General features: G+C 42.4%; 1 protein-coding gene across 1 annotated transcript; it reads right to left on the bottom strand.

Moving 5' to 3' along the window:
• Window positions 1-7,890: 7,890 nt before the first annotated feature.
• LOC306918947 (uncharacterized protein) lies at window positions 7,891-18,016 on the bottom strand. Its single transcript, XM_079531784.1, has 5 exons — window positions 17,988-18,016; window positions 16,686-16,786; window positions 10,192-10,665; window positions 9,860-10,057; window positions 7,891-9,367 (listed from the first exon to the last, which is right to left on the bottom strand). Exons 2-5 carry the CDS (start codon window positions 16,753-16,755, stop codon window positions 8,934-8,936), a joined length of 1,176 nt encoding a protein of 391 aa, XP_079387910.1. The 5' UTR covers window positions 16,756-16,786; window positions 17,988-18,016; the 3' UTR covers window positions 7,891-8,933.

Raw genomic sequence — 18,016 nt, 5'->3', positions numbered from 1 at the left:
AATTGCGCGAACGGGCACGGCGCGACCTGGTGCGGTACAAACGGGACGAACCGAGGCGAATATATATATTCAGGTCCAATTCCTCATGGGGGCCGAGGCCCCCTGGCCCCCACAGACTCTACGTCACTGCATTACAGTGTGAAGTGAGGGGCACTCTTATCATGATACATCATCATACATCATTTCTGGTCAATCACAATTTGCGTCCTCCCTTTTCCCTCTTCACTTTTGTCTTCAAATGTTAACACAAACCCGGAAAGATGGGTATAGCGCCCCTCATGGCCTGGTCATGAACTGGTCAGCCTGCAATGACATGCATAAGATCTGGTCATCCCAGATTCCCAGCTTAGTAAGATGTTCAAAGTAAAAACATTTAGGACGACCGTCGAGCCGATTCTCTATGGCTCAAGAAATGAGAGAAACGGTTGGATGGGACTTATACACCCGCCTTCTATTAAGAGAGCGCAAAAGCTCACCCATCGAGCCACCCATCGACTAATCTAATATACGGCAACCTTCCCCGTACGTGTTTCTTCACTAGTCCGATCCAGAAGAACACAGTTTGCCGGCCACTGCTGTATACAGAACTGACAATGAGGTTATATCTTCCCTTCTCTGGAATCCTGCCTCAAAGCAGACCAGAGGTAGAAAACTCTCGTACTGATGTCATCGCTAGGGACATGTATCAGTAGGCAGGAACTGGGGATGGCAATGAAGGACCGTAAAGTCTGGCGTGGCATTGTGAAATCCATGATCTCGACCGCGGTTGAAAAATAATGATGATGATGATGAGCGCCCCTCAAAAATACAAGGTGACTGACCTCACACCTTGTGTGGCTTATTGCTTTAATCTATGCATACAAAGTGTCGATTCGCACAACGTTCTGAGCTTGTAGATCGGCTATTTTCATTACTTCATAACCCATAACCTTCTACAAAATATCTTCAAAATGCTAACGGTTTTCTGAAAAACCTACAGTATGTGTATATGTCAGAGGTTCTCAAACTTTTTCATGTCAAATATTAGAAGATTTGCAAACGTATATGTTGTTCTTCTTGAAATAACAATAATTGCAACAAACAAAAAATAAACAGACCAATTACAATGTGCCCACGACCCACAAATGGGCCCCGACCCAATGTTTGGGAACCCGTGTCATACTCAATGGAAACTATATGATTCCATCCATATTGTTATGATATCAGATCCTGTTTCAGACTTTCTCCCTGATCCATTTTTGCAGGCAAGCATCTAAAGCAGTGGTTCCCAAACTTTTTCATGCCAAGGACCCCCAAATTGACACTTATTAGCCCACGGACCCCACAAAAGATATGAAAAGTTACGGCTTTAGCAGTGATTCTCAACCTGTTTAATTTCAAGGACCCCCAGTTTGAATCTAATAGCATTTCTATCTCTGGGACCCCAATTTATATTGTAAAATCGATGTTAAGTGAACTCTGAGAGTGTATGGCCCCATGGGGGTCCTCGGACCCAACTGTGGGAACCACTGATCTGAAGGCCTATTCATAGTCCAGTTTTCGGTGAAGAGGTGGGGCAGCGGTGGCCGAACGGTTTGCGGAGCGGCCTTGTTATCGGAAGGTCGCTAGTTCGAATCCCTGGAACGGCACGTTAAAATTACCACTGCTGAAGTGCCCTTGAGCAAGGCATTGAACCCCTACCATGAAATGTTCTATGAGCAGGGTCTGGCTGTAAACAAGCATCTCGAGCTTAGTCCATTCACCCTGGGTAAACAAAGAACTTTGCTTTGCTTTGCTTAGTAAAAACAGAGAGACGTGATGACGAGATGACGAGATGTGTTGTGTGCTGAGCGGCGTGTTGTATAGTTTTTGGTGGTCACCTCTTCACCGAAATCTGGACTATGAATATAGGCCTTAAATAATAGTGAATCAAGCAACAAACAAAGAAAACTGTCCGGGGTGCAACACCAAAAAAAAGCCAGAGTTGACGTTAAAATGACCCCAAAGTGCTACTTTGTATTGGGTGTAGAATGCAGCTCTGCAAGTTCTGGAGGGGTTCACACACACCTGATGTTTACTGTAGTTAAGCAAGACCTGAAACAAACACACACACGCGCGCACACACACACACACACACACACACACACACACAGACTCAGACCCATCTGAGCCACGGACCACCATTTGATGACATTTAGCCTCTCAGAGCCATCTGAGCCACGGACCACCATTTGATGACATTTAGCCTCTCAGACCCATCTGAGCCATGGACCACCATTTGATGACATTTAGCCTCTCAGACCCATCTGAGCCACGGACCACCGTTTGATGACATTTAGCCTCTCAGACCAAAACTAAAGAATATGTTGTTGTCGTTGATGTTGGTACCATTAGGAGAGATAACAGGCAAACGTTGATCAAAATAAACTATTCTTCTATACATTATTAAATTGTGTAGACTTCTTGTAAATTAAGTAATGCAGGATGTTTAACAATTATGTAACGCTTGAGAGTGTAACATGAAACCAAATGGACCCGTACGGGTCCATTTGGTTTCATTTCATTCATCGCATATACACGTTGTGTGTTTGTTGTTCGGCTACTTTTTACAGGATTACATTTAGAAAACTTGTGTAATGAGTATATAATAATAATGAGTACTTTTTCTTTTGAAACTTTAAGGATATTTTTATGCCAATACATTAGAACCTTTACTCAATTAAATTGTGAATTCCAGAGTATTTCTACAATACGATAGATAGATACTTTTACTTCACACATCTTCAACGCATCTTATAATTGGTCCTCATTAATGCTCATTAAAAGATGGCACCATTTTTGTCTACTCGGTCTGTGCCTCAGACGAGGGCTGTTGACAGTTCTGAAACCCACCTACGAGTGACATCATCAATGGGGATTCCAAGCTAATAGAAACGGCCAGCTTTCTATTCCTGGAAAGTTAGCATGCTATAATAGAATCTGTTGTTCTTACACTCAAAAATAATAATAAAAAACCCTTGTTTGAAATGACCAAAACTGAAATGACCTACCGATCATGTCATTTAAGTAAAATAAACTTGAGTAGACCTACTTATTCCATCACTGCCAAAATAAAACTGCAAAAAATAATTAAAATGATACAAACTCATCATTGTGCCTCTTCGGTAAGACTTACCAATGCAACACAAGAGGGCCGTCAGTCGTATCATCTTGGACTGGTGAAGTGACCAGATACAGTACGTTGGTTGTGATATACCTTCTTGTGGTGAGTGACGCAACAATTTGGCTACATGCCAATGTCAATGATGGGAATGACGAAACACCATGTCAAAGACATGTTGAATCTTTTCTTGGTGCTGACTAATTCTCACCTTTTTATATTTGTTATGTCTTATAAAGTTTAATATCTGAAATTAAATTAGGTAGGACTAGGCCCATGTGTCAGGAACCCTGACATGTAAACGTAGTCTTTATTTATTTTTTGTTTTGTCATTGGTAGCTGATGACACAGGTGGGTTAAACTGTAGGCAAAGTCAGCAGAACAGAAAGGTGTGAAACCTAAATGTCCTCACTGATAGCAGTGTTAGGTTTCTCTCATAAACAGATTTTTGAGAAACATGCATCCCTAGACATTGTACTGCTATTGCTATGTGAACATAATGCATATCCAAATGCAGCGTAGAATGTCCACTTACAGCCAAAACATTTTTTAATCTTCTGCCATGTGCCATTTCAGTGTTCTCAGCAGTCAAAGCCGGATTGGGGCCACAAAGTACAGCAGTATGTTGACATGCATGCTGCATTTTAGAGGCTGAGATTTTGATAATGCAACATTCTTTTTTTTTTACATTTACACTTGACAACCTCAGGTTTAATTTGAGATATGGCATGAATATGTCACTATAGTAGAACCTAGACTAGAGGTGTTTGAAACATTCAAATGCGTCTCACGCCAATAGTAGTTTTCAGACAAGGGTACACATGAAGAACAAGCTTTATTTATCTACATAACAAAACATGTTATCAACTCAGTTTATTTTTTCCATGAATCCAGACAACATTCTAAAGTTTATTTTGATATATTTCGTGTTCATATTGGTTCAACAGAGAATCTTCTAAAAAATGGAATGGAATGAAAAGGTTACCGCAGGCTTGTGAATGGGGCTTGGCAGTTAAAGAGCACTGAAACTCCTGTCACAGTATTTACAACTATAAGGTTTTTCTCCCATGTGGACACGCTGGTGTAACTTCAGCTTAGATGACGTACTGAACCTCTTTTTTTTTTCTTCAGTGTGAATAGGCTGGTGTTCCTTCAATTGAGCTGACGTAATAAAACTCTTGTCACACAGGTTTTACTCCAGTGTGGACAAGCTGGTGTCTCTTCAGAGTACTTGACTGATTAAAACTCTTGTCACACACTTGACAGTGGAAAGGTTTTTCTCCAGTGTGGATAAGCTGGTGTGTCTTCAGAGTACTTGACTGAGTAAAACTCTTGTCACACAGTTTACAGCGGAAAGGGTTTTCTCCAGTGTGGACAAGCATGTGTTCCTTCAATTGACCTGGCCGAATGAAACTCCTGTCACAGAGTTTACAGTGGAAAGGTTTTTCTCCAGTGTGGATATGCTGGTGTGCCTTCAGCGTAGATGCCAAATTGAAAGTATTGTCACAATGTTCGCATTGAAAAAGATTTTCTCCAGTGTGGACAAGCTGGTGTCTCTTCAGAGTACTTGACTGAGTAAAACTCTTGTCACACAGTTTACAGCGGAAAGGTTTTTCTCCAGAGTGGAAAAGCTGGTGTGTCTTCAGAGTACTTGACTTTGTAAAACTCTTGTCACACAGTTTACAGTGGAAAGGTTTTTCTCCGGTGTGGACATGCTGGTGTGCCTTCAGCGTAGATGATGAATCGAAAGTCCTGTCACAATGTTCACAATTGTGTTTGTCTCTAGCGTGGACAAGCTGGTGTCTCTTCAGAGTACCTGACTGAGTAAAACTCATGTCACACAGTTTACAGCGGAAAGGTTTTTCTCCAGTGTGTAAAAGCTCGTGTGTCTTCAGAGTGCTTGACTGATTAAAACTCCTGTCACACAGTTTACAGTGGAAATGTTTTTCTCCAACGTGGATACGCTGGTGTCTATTCAGGTCGCTTAACCCTTTGAAACCCTTGTCACAGTGTGAACAGTGGAAAGGTTTCTCTTCGGTGTGGACACGCTGGTGTGCCTTCAGCTTAGATGATTTATTGAAACTCGTGGCGCAATGTTCGCATTGAAAATGTTTTCTCCCAGTGTGAGTATGCTGGTGTGCGTTCCGCATAGATGACGAATTGAAAGTCTTGTCACAATGTTTACAATTATAACGTTTTTCCCTATTGTGGACAAGCTGGTGTGTCTTCAGCGTAGATGACAAATTGAAACTCTTGTCACAATGTTTACAATTATAACGTTTTTCCCTAGTGTGGACAAGCTGGTGTGTCTTCAATTGATCTGACCGAATGAAACTCTTGTCACAGTGTTTACAGTGGAAGGGCTTTTCTCCAGTGTGGACAAGCATGTGTGTCTTTAGGTGATGTGACTGATTGAAACTCTTGTCACAATGTTCGCATTGAAAAGGTTTTTCTCCAGTGTGAACACGCTGGTGTCTCTCCAGGACAGTTAACCCTCTGAAGCTCTTTCCACACAGTTCACAGTGGAAAGGTTTTTCTCCAGTGTGGACAAGCATGTGTGTCTTCACATGACCTGACCGTTTGAAGCTCTTGCCACACAGTTTACAGCGGAAAGGTCTTTCTCCGGTGTGGACAACTCCACTTGTCTCCCCGCAATCATCTCCGGTGTCAGATTCAGAACAGTGTGAAGAGAGGAGCTTCTCATCACTAGTGGATTGTTGTGATGGCACCCAGTAGTTTATATAAGCTTGTGTTTTCATGTCTTCAGTTGAGGTGCTAGCTAGAGGCTCTGTGTCTCTGTTTTCATCATCATCATCATCATCATCATCATCGTCATCATCATCACCACCACCGTCATCATCGTCATCATCATCTCCTTCACTAGTCCACGTTGAGGCTTCAGCCCTCCGTGTTGTTTCTAGTAGCTCCTCGTGTTCCTTTTTAATCTGTGGAGACGGCTCTGGTTCGTCCTGGACCAGACTGGAGCTCCTCTCATGTTGTGGAGGTTGTGCTTCGTCCTTGACCAGACTGGAGCTCCTCTCCTGATGTTGTTCAGGGGGAAACTCCTCTTCACTCACAGAGAGGTGCAGGGAGTCTAGAAAAAAAGATACAATGAGAGAACCATGAATACATATAGAGACACGTTAGCTTGTAGAACCAAACCGCCACCACTGACTCCGCCGCGGTGGATCCCCTGCTAGTCTCTCGAGACAGACTGTTGACTCACGCCAACGAGTCTGTTCAAAATATGCATCACTGGCCTACAAGTAGACTAGGAAGCCAACCACGCTTTACCCAATCACATTTAGTGGAAGGGATTTACATGTGTGTGTTCGCTTTGTAATGTCGTCCTACTGGAAACAAACCCAAAATTAATTCAACAGCATTAATTCTGAGCAAAGTACGGTTTGTGGAGACGATTTACAGTTTGGACGAAAAAAAAGCATTTAATTTATTGTTAAAACAAGAACTGCTTTGGAGGCTATAACTCTACTACCTTGTAGATGCACTCAAATGGGTTAAAACAAAAAACAAAACAAAAGAAAGCTGTACAGCTGTAATATCAGCAATTTTGGGCAAAACTAAGTACGCAAAGACTATTGTAATGCTTACAGCATTAGCTTTGCTGTACAATTATTCAGTGGTGTCTTAATAAAACATTAATGCCTGAATAAATTAGAATGTGAAATTGTGAAAAGTACATAAAATGGGACTAGTAAGATCATGTACAATCAGCAGCACCAATTTAGTGATGTGCAGAACACTTATCCCTAGCCTATTGATACTTTTACTCAAGTACTAAACTTGAGTACTTTTGTCCATCACTGATTATAGTATTAGGTATTATGTGCACACTGATGGAGTGATCACTTGCAGTCTCAATTAAGACATGGACAGGAACACCACTCGACAAAGGGCAAATAAAAACACAAACTATTTTATGGAAATGATAAAAAATAATTTTATTTGTTCAAATACCCTGTCGGTTAGGTTTCATTCTTCATACCAAACGTTTACAAAGCATGCACATCCAAGACATGCAATCCTAGATGCGAGACGCTGGATACAAGATACCTTTTTAAATAATAATAGTAAGGGCATTTTATCAGGTATTTGACCAATCTGGGAACTAAATCGTTACCAAGAAATTTCTTCACCAATGTGTTTCTAAAGGTGTCTAATAACATGTACTAAAAGTTTGAAATTCAACTCCCGTGGGAAAATTGAGTTATTAGCATAATATGTGACCATACCCATAACATCCTATATAAGGAAAAAAATGTCCAAATTTCATCATTCTTTAAGTAGCATGTGACATATGAAACTAGTGTGATTTCATGATTCTGAATCCATTCCAAGCATTAGTTTTGCACAAAAAACACTCCTTGGGCTAAATTAGGCCATATCCAGTTGACCAAATGTGCTGACCTCATCACGTTTGTGTGGCCGTTTTCCTCCCAAGGAGTGTTTTTTGTGCAAAACTAATGCTTGGAATGGATTCAGAATCATGCAAACACCCTAGTTTCATATGTCACATGCTACTTAAAGAATGATGAAATTTGGACTTTTTTGCCTTATATAGGATGTTATGGGTATGGTCACATATTATGCTAATAACTCAATTTTCCCACGGGAGTTGAATTTCAAACTTTTAGTACATGTTATTAGACACCTTTAGAAACACATTGGTGAAGACATTTCTTGGTAACGATTTAGTTCCCAGATTTTCATAGATTTCTCTTACTATAATGCATGATTACAATTAAATATATTACAATTCTAGGTATGTGATTAAGTACCTTATGGGGAGGATAACTGTGTCTGCTAAATGTTGTAAAGTGTCTTCAGTGGTGGGAGGTAACTAAGTTTTGAGGTATTTGTACTTTACTTGAGTATTTACAATTTCCAATACTTCTACTCCACTGCATTTCGGATATACATATTTACTCCATTACATTTATTTGAAAACTTTTATTTGAACAAAACATGAATTTAAAACATTTATTTGTAAACACTGCAACTACACAATGTGAGCTTGGAGATCTGCTGTTTTCAAATGATTTGTATACATTTGAAAACTTGAAAGGGGACGTTATGCATAATTAGTAGGCCTACTTTTACTTTTGTTACTTTTCAACCAAGGTTCATGTATTAGGTTATTATAGAAAGTAAAGATTGGGGCATTCGAGCATGGGGCTAAATATGTTTTTTTTTTTTTTTTTACTAGATTGTATAGCAATTTCTATTTTTATCATTTACTATAGTCCTACTAGACCCCAAGAAATTACATCTTACCACAAAAGATCACAGGATCTACTGAATGTGTCAAACTGACATATTGAGCCTACAACATACAATGTGGCTTCCCCCCAGTAGATCATTCAGTAGATCCTGTGATCTTTTGTGGCCAGATGTAATTTCTTGGGGTCTAGTAGGACCATAGTAAAATACAAATATAAATAGCTATAACATTTTGTATAAATAAAAAAAATACATATTTAGCTCCATGCTCGAATGGCCCGGCACCTGTCAACAGCAAAAATCGCTAATTCTAAAGAAAAACTGCAAATTAAATTAAGACTAATCTTTTACTTACAACCTAAAACATGAACCTTGGTTGAAAAAGTTATCCTTTAAGTACATTTGTATGCCCAATACTTTTGTACTTTTACTCAAGTCAATTTTGATGAAAACAATAGAATACACCCGCACACTGTATTTGCTCGATACATGAGTATTTTCTTATTTAATGAAGCAACGTTTTGGTCCCTCCGGACCTTCCTCAGGCAATGACTCAAGTCAATTTTGAATTATATTTGTAACAGAGTATTTCTACATTACTCTGGTGTGTTTTAAGATTCTCTTTCTGAATGAACTTTTTTCCACACTGGTCACAACTGTGGGGTTTCTCTCCAGTGTGACTTTGCTGGTGTCTTTTAAGGTGGTACATTGAACCGAAGTGTTTTCCACACAGTTCACACGGGTACGGCTTCTCGCCTGTGTGAACTTGCTGGTGTTTTTTAAGGTTGTGCACATTACTGAAGTTTTTTCCACACTGGTCACAACTGTGGGGTTTCTCTCCAGTGTGAATTTGCTGGTGTTTTTTAAGGCGGTGCACATTACTGAAGTTTTTTCCACACTGGTCACAGGAGTGGCAGATTGCTTTATCCAAGCTTCTTTGTTCATTCACAGCTGACAGGACAGGGACGCCAGACTGGTGATGCAACACTGTATTGAAAACAAAGACAAAGGGAAATGGTTGAGAGGAAGAAATATTCTGTTATTTAGGCCTTTAAAAGGTTATATTGCTTAAATTAATCGACCGTGGCCGATTATCGGCCGATCACTAGTCATAAGTGCTCTAAGTGCCCATAAGTCCATAGATACAGCTGCCATATAATGTAATCTTCATGAGCGGCCCTCCTAAAAACATTCTGCCCATGTCAAAAAGTTGACTTAAACGCACATTTTGGAATGTAACAAGCATTCTGATAGGCTGAGGACATATAGAATGTAACAAGCATTCGGATAGGCTGAGGACATAGAATGTAACAAGCATTTTGATTGGCATAGGCAATAAGGCACAATGAAGCAACAGTATTACGAGAGTAGAGTTAGACACAAATGTCAATTTGACCAAAAGATGACCATAACCAAATATGCTACGAAGCTAACAACATGCAGGTGTGTATGAACGTGCCGCCATGGGGTGGAGATTACCTAGTGGTTTGGACATCTGGTTAGGGAGGTCCTCGATGCACGTCTCGCTGGAAGGAGACCCCCGGGCAGACCAAGGATGAGACGGAGGAATTATATCTGCTGGGAACGCCTCGGGATCCCCCAGAATGAAGTTACAAATGTTGCTCTGGAGAGGGAAGTCTGGAGCTCTCTGGAGGAGCTGTTGCCCCCACAACCCAACTACGGATAAGCGGTTGAAAATGAATGGATGGAGTTAGACACAAATGTCAATTTGACAAAAAAAAGACATTAGCCAATTATGCTACAGGGCTAACGACCTGCAGGTGTGTACTGTGTATGAAGGCGGAGAATACCTGCGGGCAGGTAGGAGGTGCCGCTGTACGCGGGCGGGAATTGCTGAGGCCAGGCTGGGCTGTAGCATGTCATATCCTGAGCCACGCCCCCCGGGCCCAGGGCCGCTGGTTCGGGCTTCAGGTAAGGCCCCGGCTCGGCAGGCCGCAAGGTGTCATAGGCGTAGCGCTGGGGCAGGAAAGAGTCATAGTGCAGCTCCGGTCCCGAGTATTGCTCGGCGTAGCGCTGGGGCAGGTATGAGACGCCGGGCGCCGATACGGGGTCATTGGCGGGGGGCCGGCGGGCGCCGTGCGGGTCGCTGTGGTGCCCGAGCAGGGAAGAGGCGCTGAGTGCCGAAATGTTGTCGCTGGCCCAAGACGACATGTCGTAGCCGGGGGGGCAGCGGGCGGCGCTGTACGGTGTGTCGGTGTGGTGCTCGTGGTGTCCTCCAGGGGGCGACATCACGTCCAGGTGCTGCTTGGCCCACGGGGACAGATCTGACAGACCACAGGACAATTAAACCCTAACCCAGACCAGTACGTCTTCAGGAGAATGGGCTATGTGCACACACGCCATTTTGGAAAGAACTTGGGCCCCTTCCCTACTTCCTTCACAGGTGTTACCGATTATACTAATGAATGGATCACTGGCAACACTCTGCTACACCAGTGGGTCTCAATGTGATCTTGAGTAGGTTCCAAATGGTCCCGTACAGGTGTGAAACTCTTGAGAGTGTACAAATGGAACCAAATGGATCCGTAAGGGTTTCCATTTGTATACTCTCAGAGTCATGGGGGTCCTTGAAATAAAATAAAAAAGGTTGAGAACCACTGCACACTAAATGGAACAGAGCCTGAATTAGTATTATCGGTAACACCTGTGAAGGAAGTAGGAAAGCGGCCCAGAAGTAGGAAGAGTACGTCTGTGTGCATAGAGCCCATTAAACCCTAACCCAGACCAGTGCATCTTCATCAGATCTGACAGACCACAGGATAATTAAACCCTAACCCACACCAGTGCATCTTCATCAGATCTGACAGACCAGATAAGAGGATAATTAAACCACTTGAACGTCGAGTAGTGGAGTCACTCAAGGCTCGTGTAGCGGACCTCTTCTGCTCCTCGTGACCCTATAGGGTCCCGCTGCATGGACCAAGGAAGAGACGACATGAGTAGATAATGTTGTTTGTCCCAGACCAAGGACCACAATGGAAATAAGTCGGAAGACTGTATTGTGTTTTTTATCCTTGACGATGATGTTTGAACTTGTTTTTCTTGCTTGACGTCTAATAAAATAAAAATAAAATGGAAAGTTTGCAAACTCCTAAAGAATAAAGATGGATAGTAATATGAAAACATATATTATATCGTTGCTGTCGGGAGGAAACCTCATAACTCAATTTTTGAGGTTTTAGATTTTTTTTTTCATAAATCGATGCTACTGAACACCGTTTACGTCTGGTGTGTTGTTATGAACATATTGAACCAATGGAAAGTATCAAAAAGCGCTTCTGAAAGAATCTCTGAAACACTTAACTCCACTGCTCTGTGGGGGCACTGACTGCAGCTCAGAAAGAATAACGACAGTTTATCTGTGTGTGTGTGTGTGTGTGTGTGTGTGTGTGTGTGTGTGTGTGTGCGCGCTAATCAAACTTGGAGATCCATTGTCAGTGGAGTTAAGAGGTTTCTCTGTCATTGATAAGAACTATCTTGACAGAGAAAACCTCCTAACTCCACTTGAGCTGTATTCGGGTAAAGTGGTGATATATAATGACACAATCTGATAATATACAAAGTCACAATACCAACTTTGATGAAGCAGTATTGCTTTGTTTCAAAAATATACGGTTTTCTTCAATTTCTGAAAAATGTAACATTTGTTTTTCCATTTCCTGAAAAATGAAGATTTTGGAGTTAAGGTTTCCTCCCGACAGCAGAGATATACAGTAAATGGTGCATTTATATGGTAAAAGTGCATTTATATAGCGCCTTTATCCAAGGCGCTTTACATAGATTGTGCATTACATTCACCCATTCACACACACATTCATACACCGATTGCAGCGGAAGCCATGCAAGGTACCAACCAGCACATCGGGAGCAATTTGGGGTTCAGTGTCTTGCCCAAGGACACTTCGACATGTAGACAGGAGGAGCCGGGATTCGAACCGCCGACCCATGGATCATTGGACGACCTGCTCTACCTCTTGAGCCACAGTCGCCCCACAGTATATCAGGGGTGGGCAACTTTGCTGATGGAGAGGGCCACTGTATTTCCACACTCACTCCAGAGGGCGACGGGCCACATTGCATTGCTGTCGGGCAGAAACCTGATCTCCATATTTTAACTTTTTTCATAAATGAATGTCCGTTTTTGTCATTCTAACAGTGTCACGCAAAAATAGCAACCAAAAAAAAGCCGCTACAAGTTCAAAACAACACGTTTGAGCATGTAGATCGGCTATTTTTGTATTGGATTCCTGAATAATTTCTTGCTATTTTTAAATACAAATACATTTGACATAAAAGAGAGCAAAAGGTAATACAATGCTAATTACTAGTCATTAAACTGCTAATACAGACTGAAGTACTTAAAGCGGGTCATGTTTGCATGTTTGGCATTGTAGGCTAACCGCTTAAATCAATAATATATCAGTATTCTCATAAGAGTCTGCTGTGGGCCGCTTTGAGTGAAGGTGAGGGGCCGGGCCCCGGGCCGTGGTAGGCAGGCGCTTTGCTAATGCTCCACCGAGCGCCTAGGCTACTGTATATCTAGGATAAACAAAACATAACTGTCGAGTAAGATCTTCCTAAGTTGGTACTTCCGTGTTTGCTCAGTAATACGCACGCACACACGCACGCACGCACGCACGCACGCACACACAGTCTCTCATTAGTCATTTTCTTCTGCATTCCACATTTGTAATTCAACATCAACAAACTGAACTGCACACACATGGCTGCAGCATCTCAAAACAGTATATATTGTATACATAAATAACATATACAATAAAGCAACAGTCTCTGACCTTTTTGAGGCAGCCTATAGTCTCTCAAGACAGACTGTTGACTCACGTCCAATTTCAAGGATAAAAGGGCGCTGCTATTCCTTTATTTGCCGATGGGTTCTCAGATTGGAGGCAGCCTGACAAGGTATTTTGATGGACCATGATGGATCTAAATGAGGCCGAGTCAACTGCACATGAGGGTTAACCTCTCGTCTACAACAATACACCCAGCGATGAGCCAATTCTTCAGATAGTCTCCGTTTAATGTCCTTGCGGATCTATTCTCTACTGAAATCTGAAAGTTTTGCCTGCATGGGGGGGAGCTCTGTGTTTCTTGTGCGTCTTTAAACAGATGCTTTGACACGTTTATAGACAAAGTGTTTATTTTGCCCACGCAAAGTTTACAACGAACATTAATATACTTGGCATCTTTGACAGACAAGAATACAAAATAATGCCGATACATGTCTCTGTCATGGTCCGCCAAGCTCTGGTCTTTCTGTCTGTCTGTTGTTGTTTGGAAGTGAAGCGAGTGCGACGGTTGCATAGACGCATACGCTACGTCATAACTGTGCGCAGGCTGTGCAGCCTAACAAGAACAAATCTACAAGCTAAAACGCATCTCTGTTTTTACCCGTTGATAGCTTGTGGATCTGTTCTATTTTTGCATGCCATGCAACAACCATCTACCGTGAGTGCATAACTCACGGTAGATGGGTCAAATGCAGAGAACAATTTTCACTGCGGTAACGTGTGTTACAAATCGTAAGACTTGACTTTTTCTTTTTTTAATATTTTTTATCCCACGATTTTGTAGCCCATTTTTCACCCCTGTGTCAATTATCTAATGTGATCCTGGGCTCTACACACCCTCCGCCAACCTAGTCCCCATATATGGGGGACATGGGGAGAGCAACGGACTTGAACTCATGCTTCCTTCATGCCCGAGTGTCCAAGTTGCTCCTTTACACCTGGCAGGGGGGAGTTTCCCTGGTTGGACGTAGCGCGTGGAAGGAACACGTTATTCCAACCAGTTCCTTTCCTCTCCATCAGGCGCCCCGGCTGGCCAGGGGGAGGCAGTTTAGAGACCAGGATTACTGCATGTTTTTTGTGAGGGTACCTACCCTAGGGGACACGGGGAGAACATGCAAACTCCACACAGAAAGGCCCTTTCGCCAACCCCGCCTCGGGTATGGGCACTGATGACGCGGAGGAGGAGACACGCCGCCAGCACCCACAGCGTCCCAAGCGTGAATCGAACCCAGGACCTTCTAGCTGTGAGGCGACAGCACTACCAACTGTGCCACCGTGCCCCTCGACTTGACTTTTTTGAAACTACAATGATGATCATTGATTAACTACATTTGTATAAGGTTGCAGTTGGGACGCCAAAAGGGGCAGGGCCGTATTGATACTTTAACTCAAACCAGTAAGACGCCCTCAGGGTAAGAAGCGACCTCGCCCCAAAAGTGCCTCGCGTGCACGCATCCGCCTGGGTGACATATAGGCGAGCACTGGCGCTTTGGCATGGGGGGTCAGATCAACATATGGAATGAATTCTGTACTGGCCATATATGAGCGTGTCTTCAGTGTACAGGGTTTGATGAGGTCAGATCAACATATGGAATGTCAGAACATGTCAGCTCCATATATGGAGATCTAAGGGTGGCAGCGGGGGCAGTGTCACTGTCTTGAGTGTACAGGGTTTGATGAGGTCTTATGATGAAGACTGGATATTCTAGTTAGAAATGCTGTTCTTTCACTTACTTTTGAAACTACTTTTTGTGCCATATACTTCCTCCTGAAAGCTTGTTATCCAAAATACACCCCAGGTAAGTAATGGATTCCTTAGCTAGAGGAGCCCGCTAGAACCGTAGTAATCGTAGGATTAAATTAATCGTGAAGCCCACCAGAACCGTAGACTACGTTTTCCAGGGTTTATATTCTTTAATCCATGTTTTGATCGGATTACATCGGTATAGCTGCCTCTCGTTAGCATAACAGTCAAAGTAGGACAGTGGCCGCAGCCATGACATCACAGGTTAATCCAGACCCACAGGAACGCAATCGGGCGAGCCGCCCCGCGTCCGAAACGGTTGAGAAATGACAGAGTTACCGTGTGGGGGTCCCTCTACTTTACCCTCTGTACTGTACTGTACTGTAACTGTACTGGCACACCCGGAATCACCATATATACAGTTAATATGTGCGTCTGTGTTAGGTTGCGCACAGGTGGTGAAAAACCACCATGCTGTTTTCGTGCTCAGACACACCCAGCCACCCACCCACACACAGCTCCGTAAGGGAGTGGTTGCACCACTCAAAAACAGGCCAAAACAAGCCCAATAATATGGCCATATAATCCTAATTAACAAATGATTTGATGCATTCGTCATTATAAATACTATGTACTGTATGTCTATAATATTGAATATAGATACCATGCATGTCTATAATAATGAATATAAATACTGTGTATGTCTATAGTAATGAATGTTTTGGTGATTTATTATACACACATACTTTAGCCAGCGCTTAATAAGTAGAGACACCAGACTGATTATGTCACTCAATGTGATTCACACTCCTATGTGTATTTATAGTAACGGTATATACATCAAAGAAATATTAGTTTAGATGTTAGATTTTCAAAACAAGCCACTGCATTTTTAAAGCAAGACCCTTACAGGAGCCCTCGTACAAGGTTTATTCGACTATGCATGCACCTCTTGGTACCACAGCACCTCAAAGGCCCTTAAAACAAGGCTCCAGACTTCCCAAAACAAAACTGGTCAGGCTGCTACTTGGCCTCACTCCCAGAACCCACCTCACCCCTGCCCACTTTGATAGGCTGGAATGGCTTAGGGTTGACGACAGAGTACAGATACACCACCAAGATACCCATGTACCTGTCTTCCTTAATGTCAACGAAGTCCACACCCATAACACCAGAGGGAGTTAAACAAACCATATGCAACCCAGATTTGGCACAAACAAGGGACTGAATTATTTTCACTCCTATGCCACCAAAATGTGGAACGCCCTACCAACATGTCATTGATACATGTGAATCCCTTGACTCCTTCCACGTCCACAGTTAACAGTTTTGTATTGAGTTGTGCTTGAAATGTACTGTAATTCTCCAATCTGTTAATAGATCTTTCAATCAAAAAAGAAAGAAAAAAAACCCTGCAACCGGTGACTCACTATTTCAGTCATAAGTTGGCACTGTGTGTAGTGCAACAGGCCATATAACCAGAAACATTCCATCCTTCCAGACAATGGAAGTGCATACCTGACCAAATTCTAAAGAAAATATTCTACTGTCCTGGCAGATTTAATGTGTATTATTTATGTTGTACTAGTATTACCTTTATATAACATTTAATCGTGTCTTATTCCACACTGTTGAAGCACAAATCATTTGACTGCCTATAGTGCAGCTAGCAACTGTTGCATCAAGTGACAATGAACACCTTCGACTCGAGCTGGACGAGAGAGAGACTTACAGAGGTCTGGCTGGTCTTCAGGTACCTCCTGTTTAATTGAAACAGGTCTGGCTGGGTCTGGAGAGTTCATCTGCACCTGCTGTCTGGACTCCTCACAGAGTCTGGAAAGAAACAATTGCAATACCAAAGTTCAGGGTTAATTATTACAAAGACTCTAAAGGCCAATTCATACTCCAGTTATAGGTGATAAGGTGACCACCGCTATCACATATCACCGAAAACTACAACATGATGTCGATGAGCTGCAGTGAAGAGCAAACCACCGCTCTCTCCAGCCCTTCTCTCTGTATTTAGCACCAAAACGGTGGTAACTGAGGGGCCATCCAGATGAGGACGATTTCGGTGTTTCTTGGGCAAGTAATTAGCCGATCTGCCCTTTTTGTCACATGGAGACGGCGTTTTGGGGGACATAAACGGCTAATTTTGAAACTACCTTCCAGAGTGGGAAAGTTTGGAGACGCGCGCTTTCACGTCTCCGTGTGTATAGCAAATGCCGCCTAATTTGCTGAAACGGTGATGTCATAGTCCCCTCGCCCCCTCCAAACTAACCAGTGTTAATGGTTTATTTCACCATAACCACTCACATAAGTATCACAGCTATTTTATATTTGCACATAATGTCTATAAACCCCCTTAGATAGCACTTTTTAGACTTAGATAGCATTTGAAACAGACTTATAGCATGTCATGTAGAGAGCACAATAATTACATTGTATATAGTCATAGCACATCATAGTACATATGTATAGCATAGTATAGTATATATGTATAGTTAATATGTATAGTGTCATTATATAGATATGTTCTAGTTACGTTCTTAGCCTACGCATGTTTCTTGATAAATGCATTTTATATATGTGATGTATTCCCATACTTTTGTTCCTGTCTAATGTAAGTCACTCTGGATTAAGAGCGTCTGCTAAATGCCTAAATTGTAAATTGTATAAATCTCTTATCCAAAAATAGCCGATCTGCAGCCCGCATGCATGAGCTTGTAGAGGAGCTATTTTTGGAGAACAGAAACAACACCCCCGATCGGGAAAAATGTATACATATTTACGCAAACAGTTGCTGAGATTGAGCAGGCGTGCATGCACGAGAGAGGAGTTATGTGTGTGAGGAGCTGATCACAGATAGAGGGAAAGTGTTATATTTGGCTTATTATTTATGCTATATATTATTGACCGCGTCTGTGTCAGTCTCACAGTCACAGCAGCAGTGCGCACGAGAGAGAGAGAGAGGGGGGGGGGTGCTGCGTGTTAACAAATAAATAGGCTACTCATCTTTGTGTTCTAGTTTCACCTTATTGCTGAGTGACACACAGGGAAAAG

This window comes from Electrona antarctica, assembly GCF_951216825.1.
Source record: "Electrona antarctica genome assembly, contig: scaffold_119, whole genome shotgun sequence".
Taxonomy (NCBI): domain Eukaryota; kingdom Metazoa; phylum Chordata; class Actinopteri; order Myctophiformes; family Myctophidae; genus Electrona; species Electrona antarctica.
The sequence above is the reverse complement of the archived record's forward strand: the minus strand, read 5'-3'. Positions and strand labels throughout refer to the sequence as shown.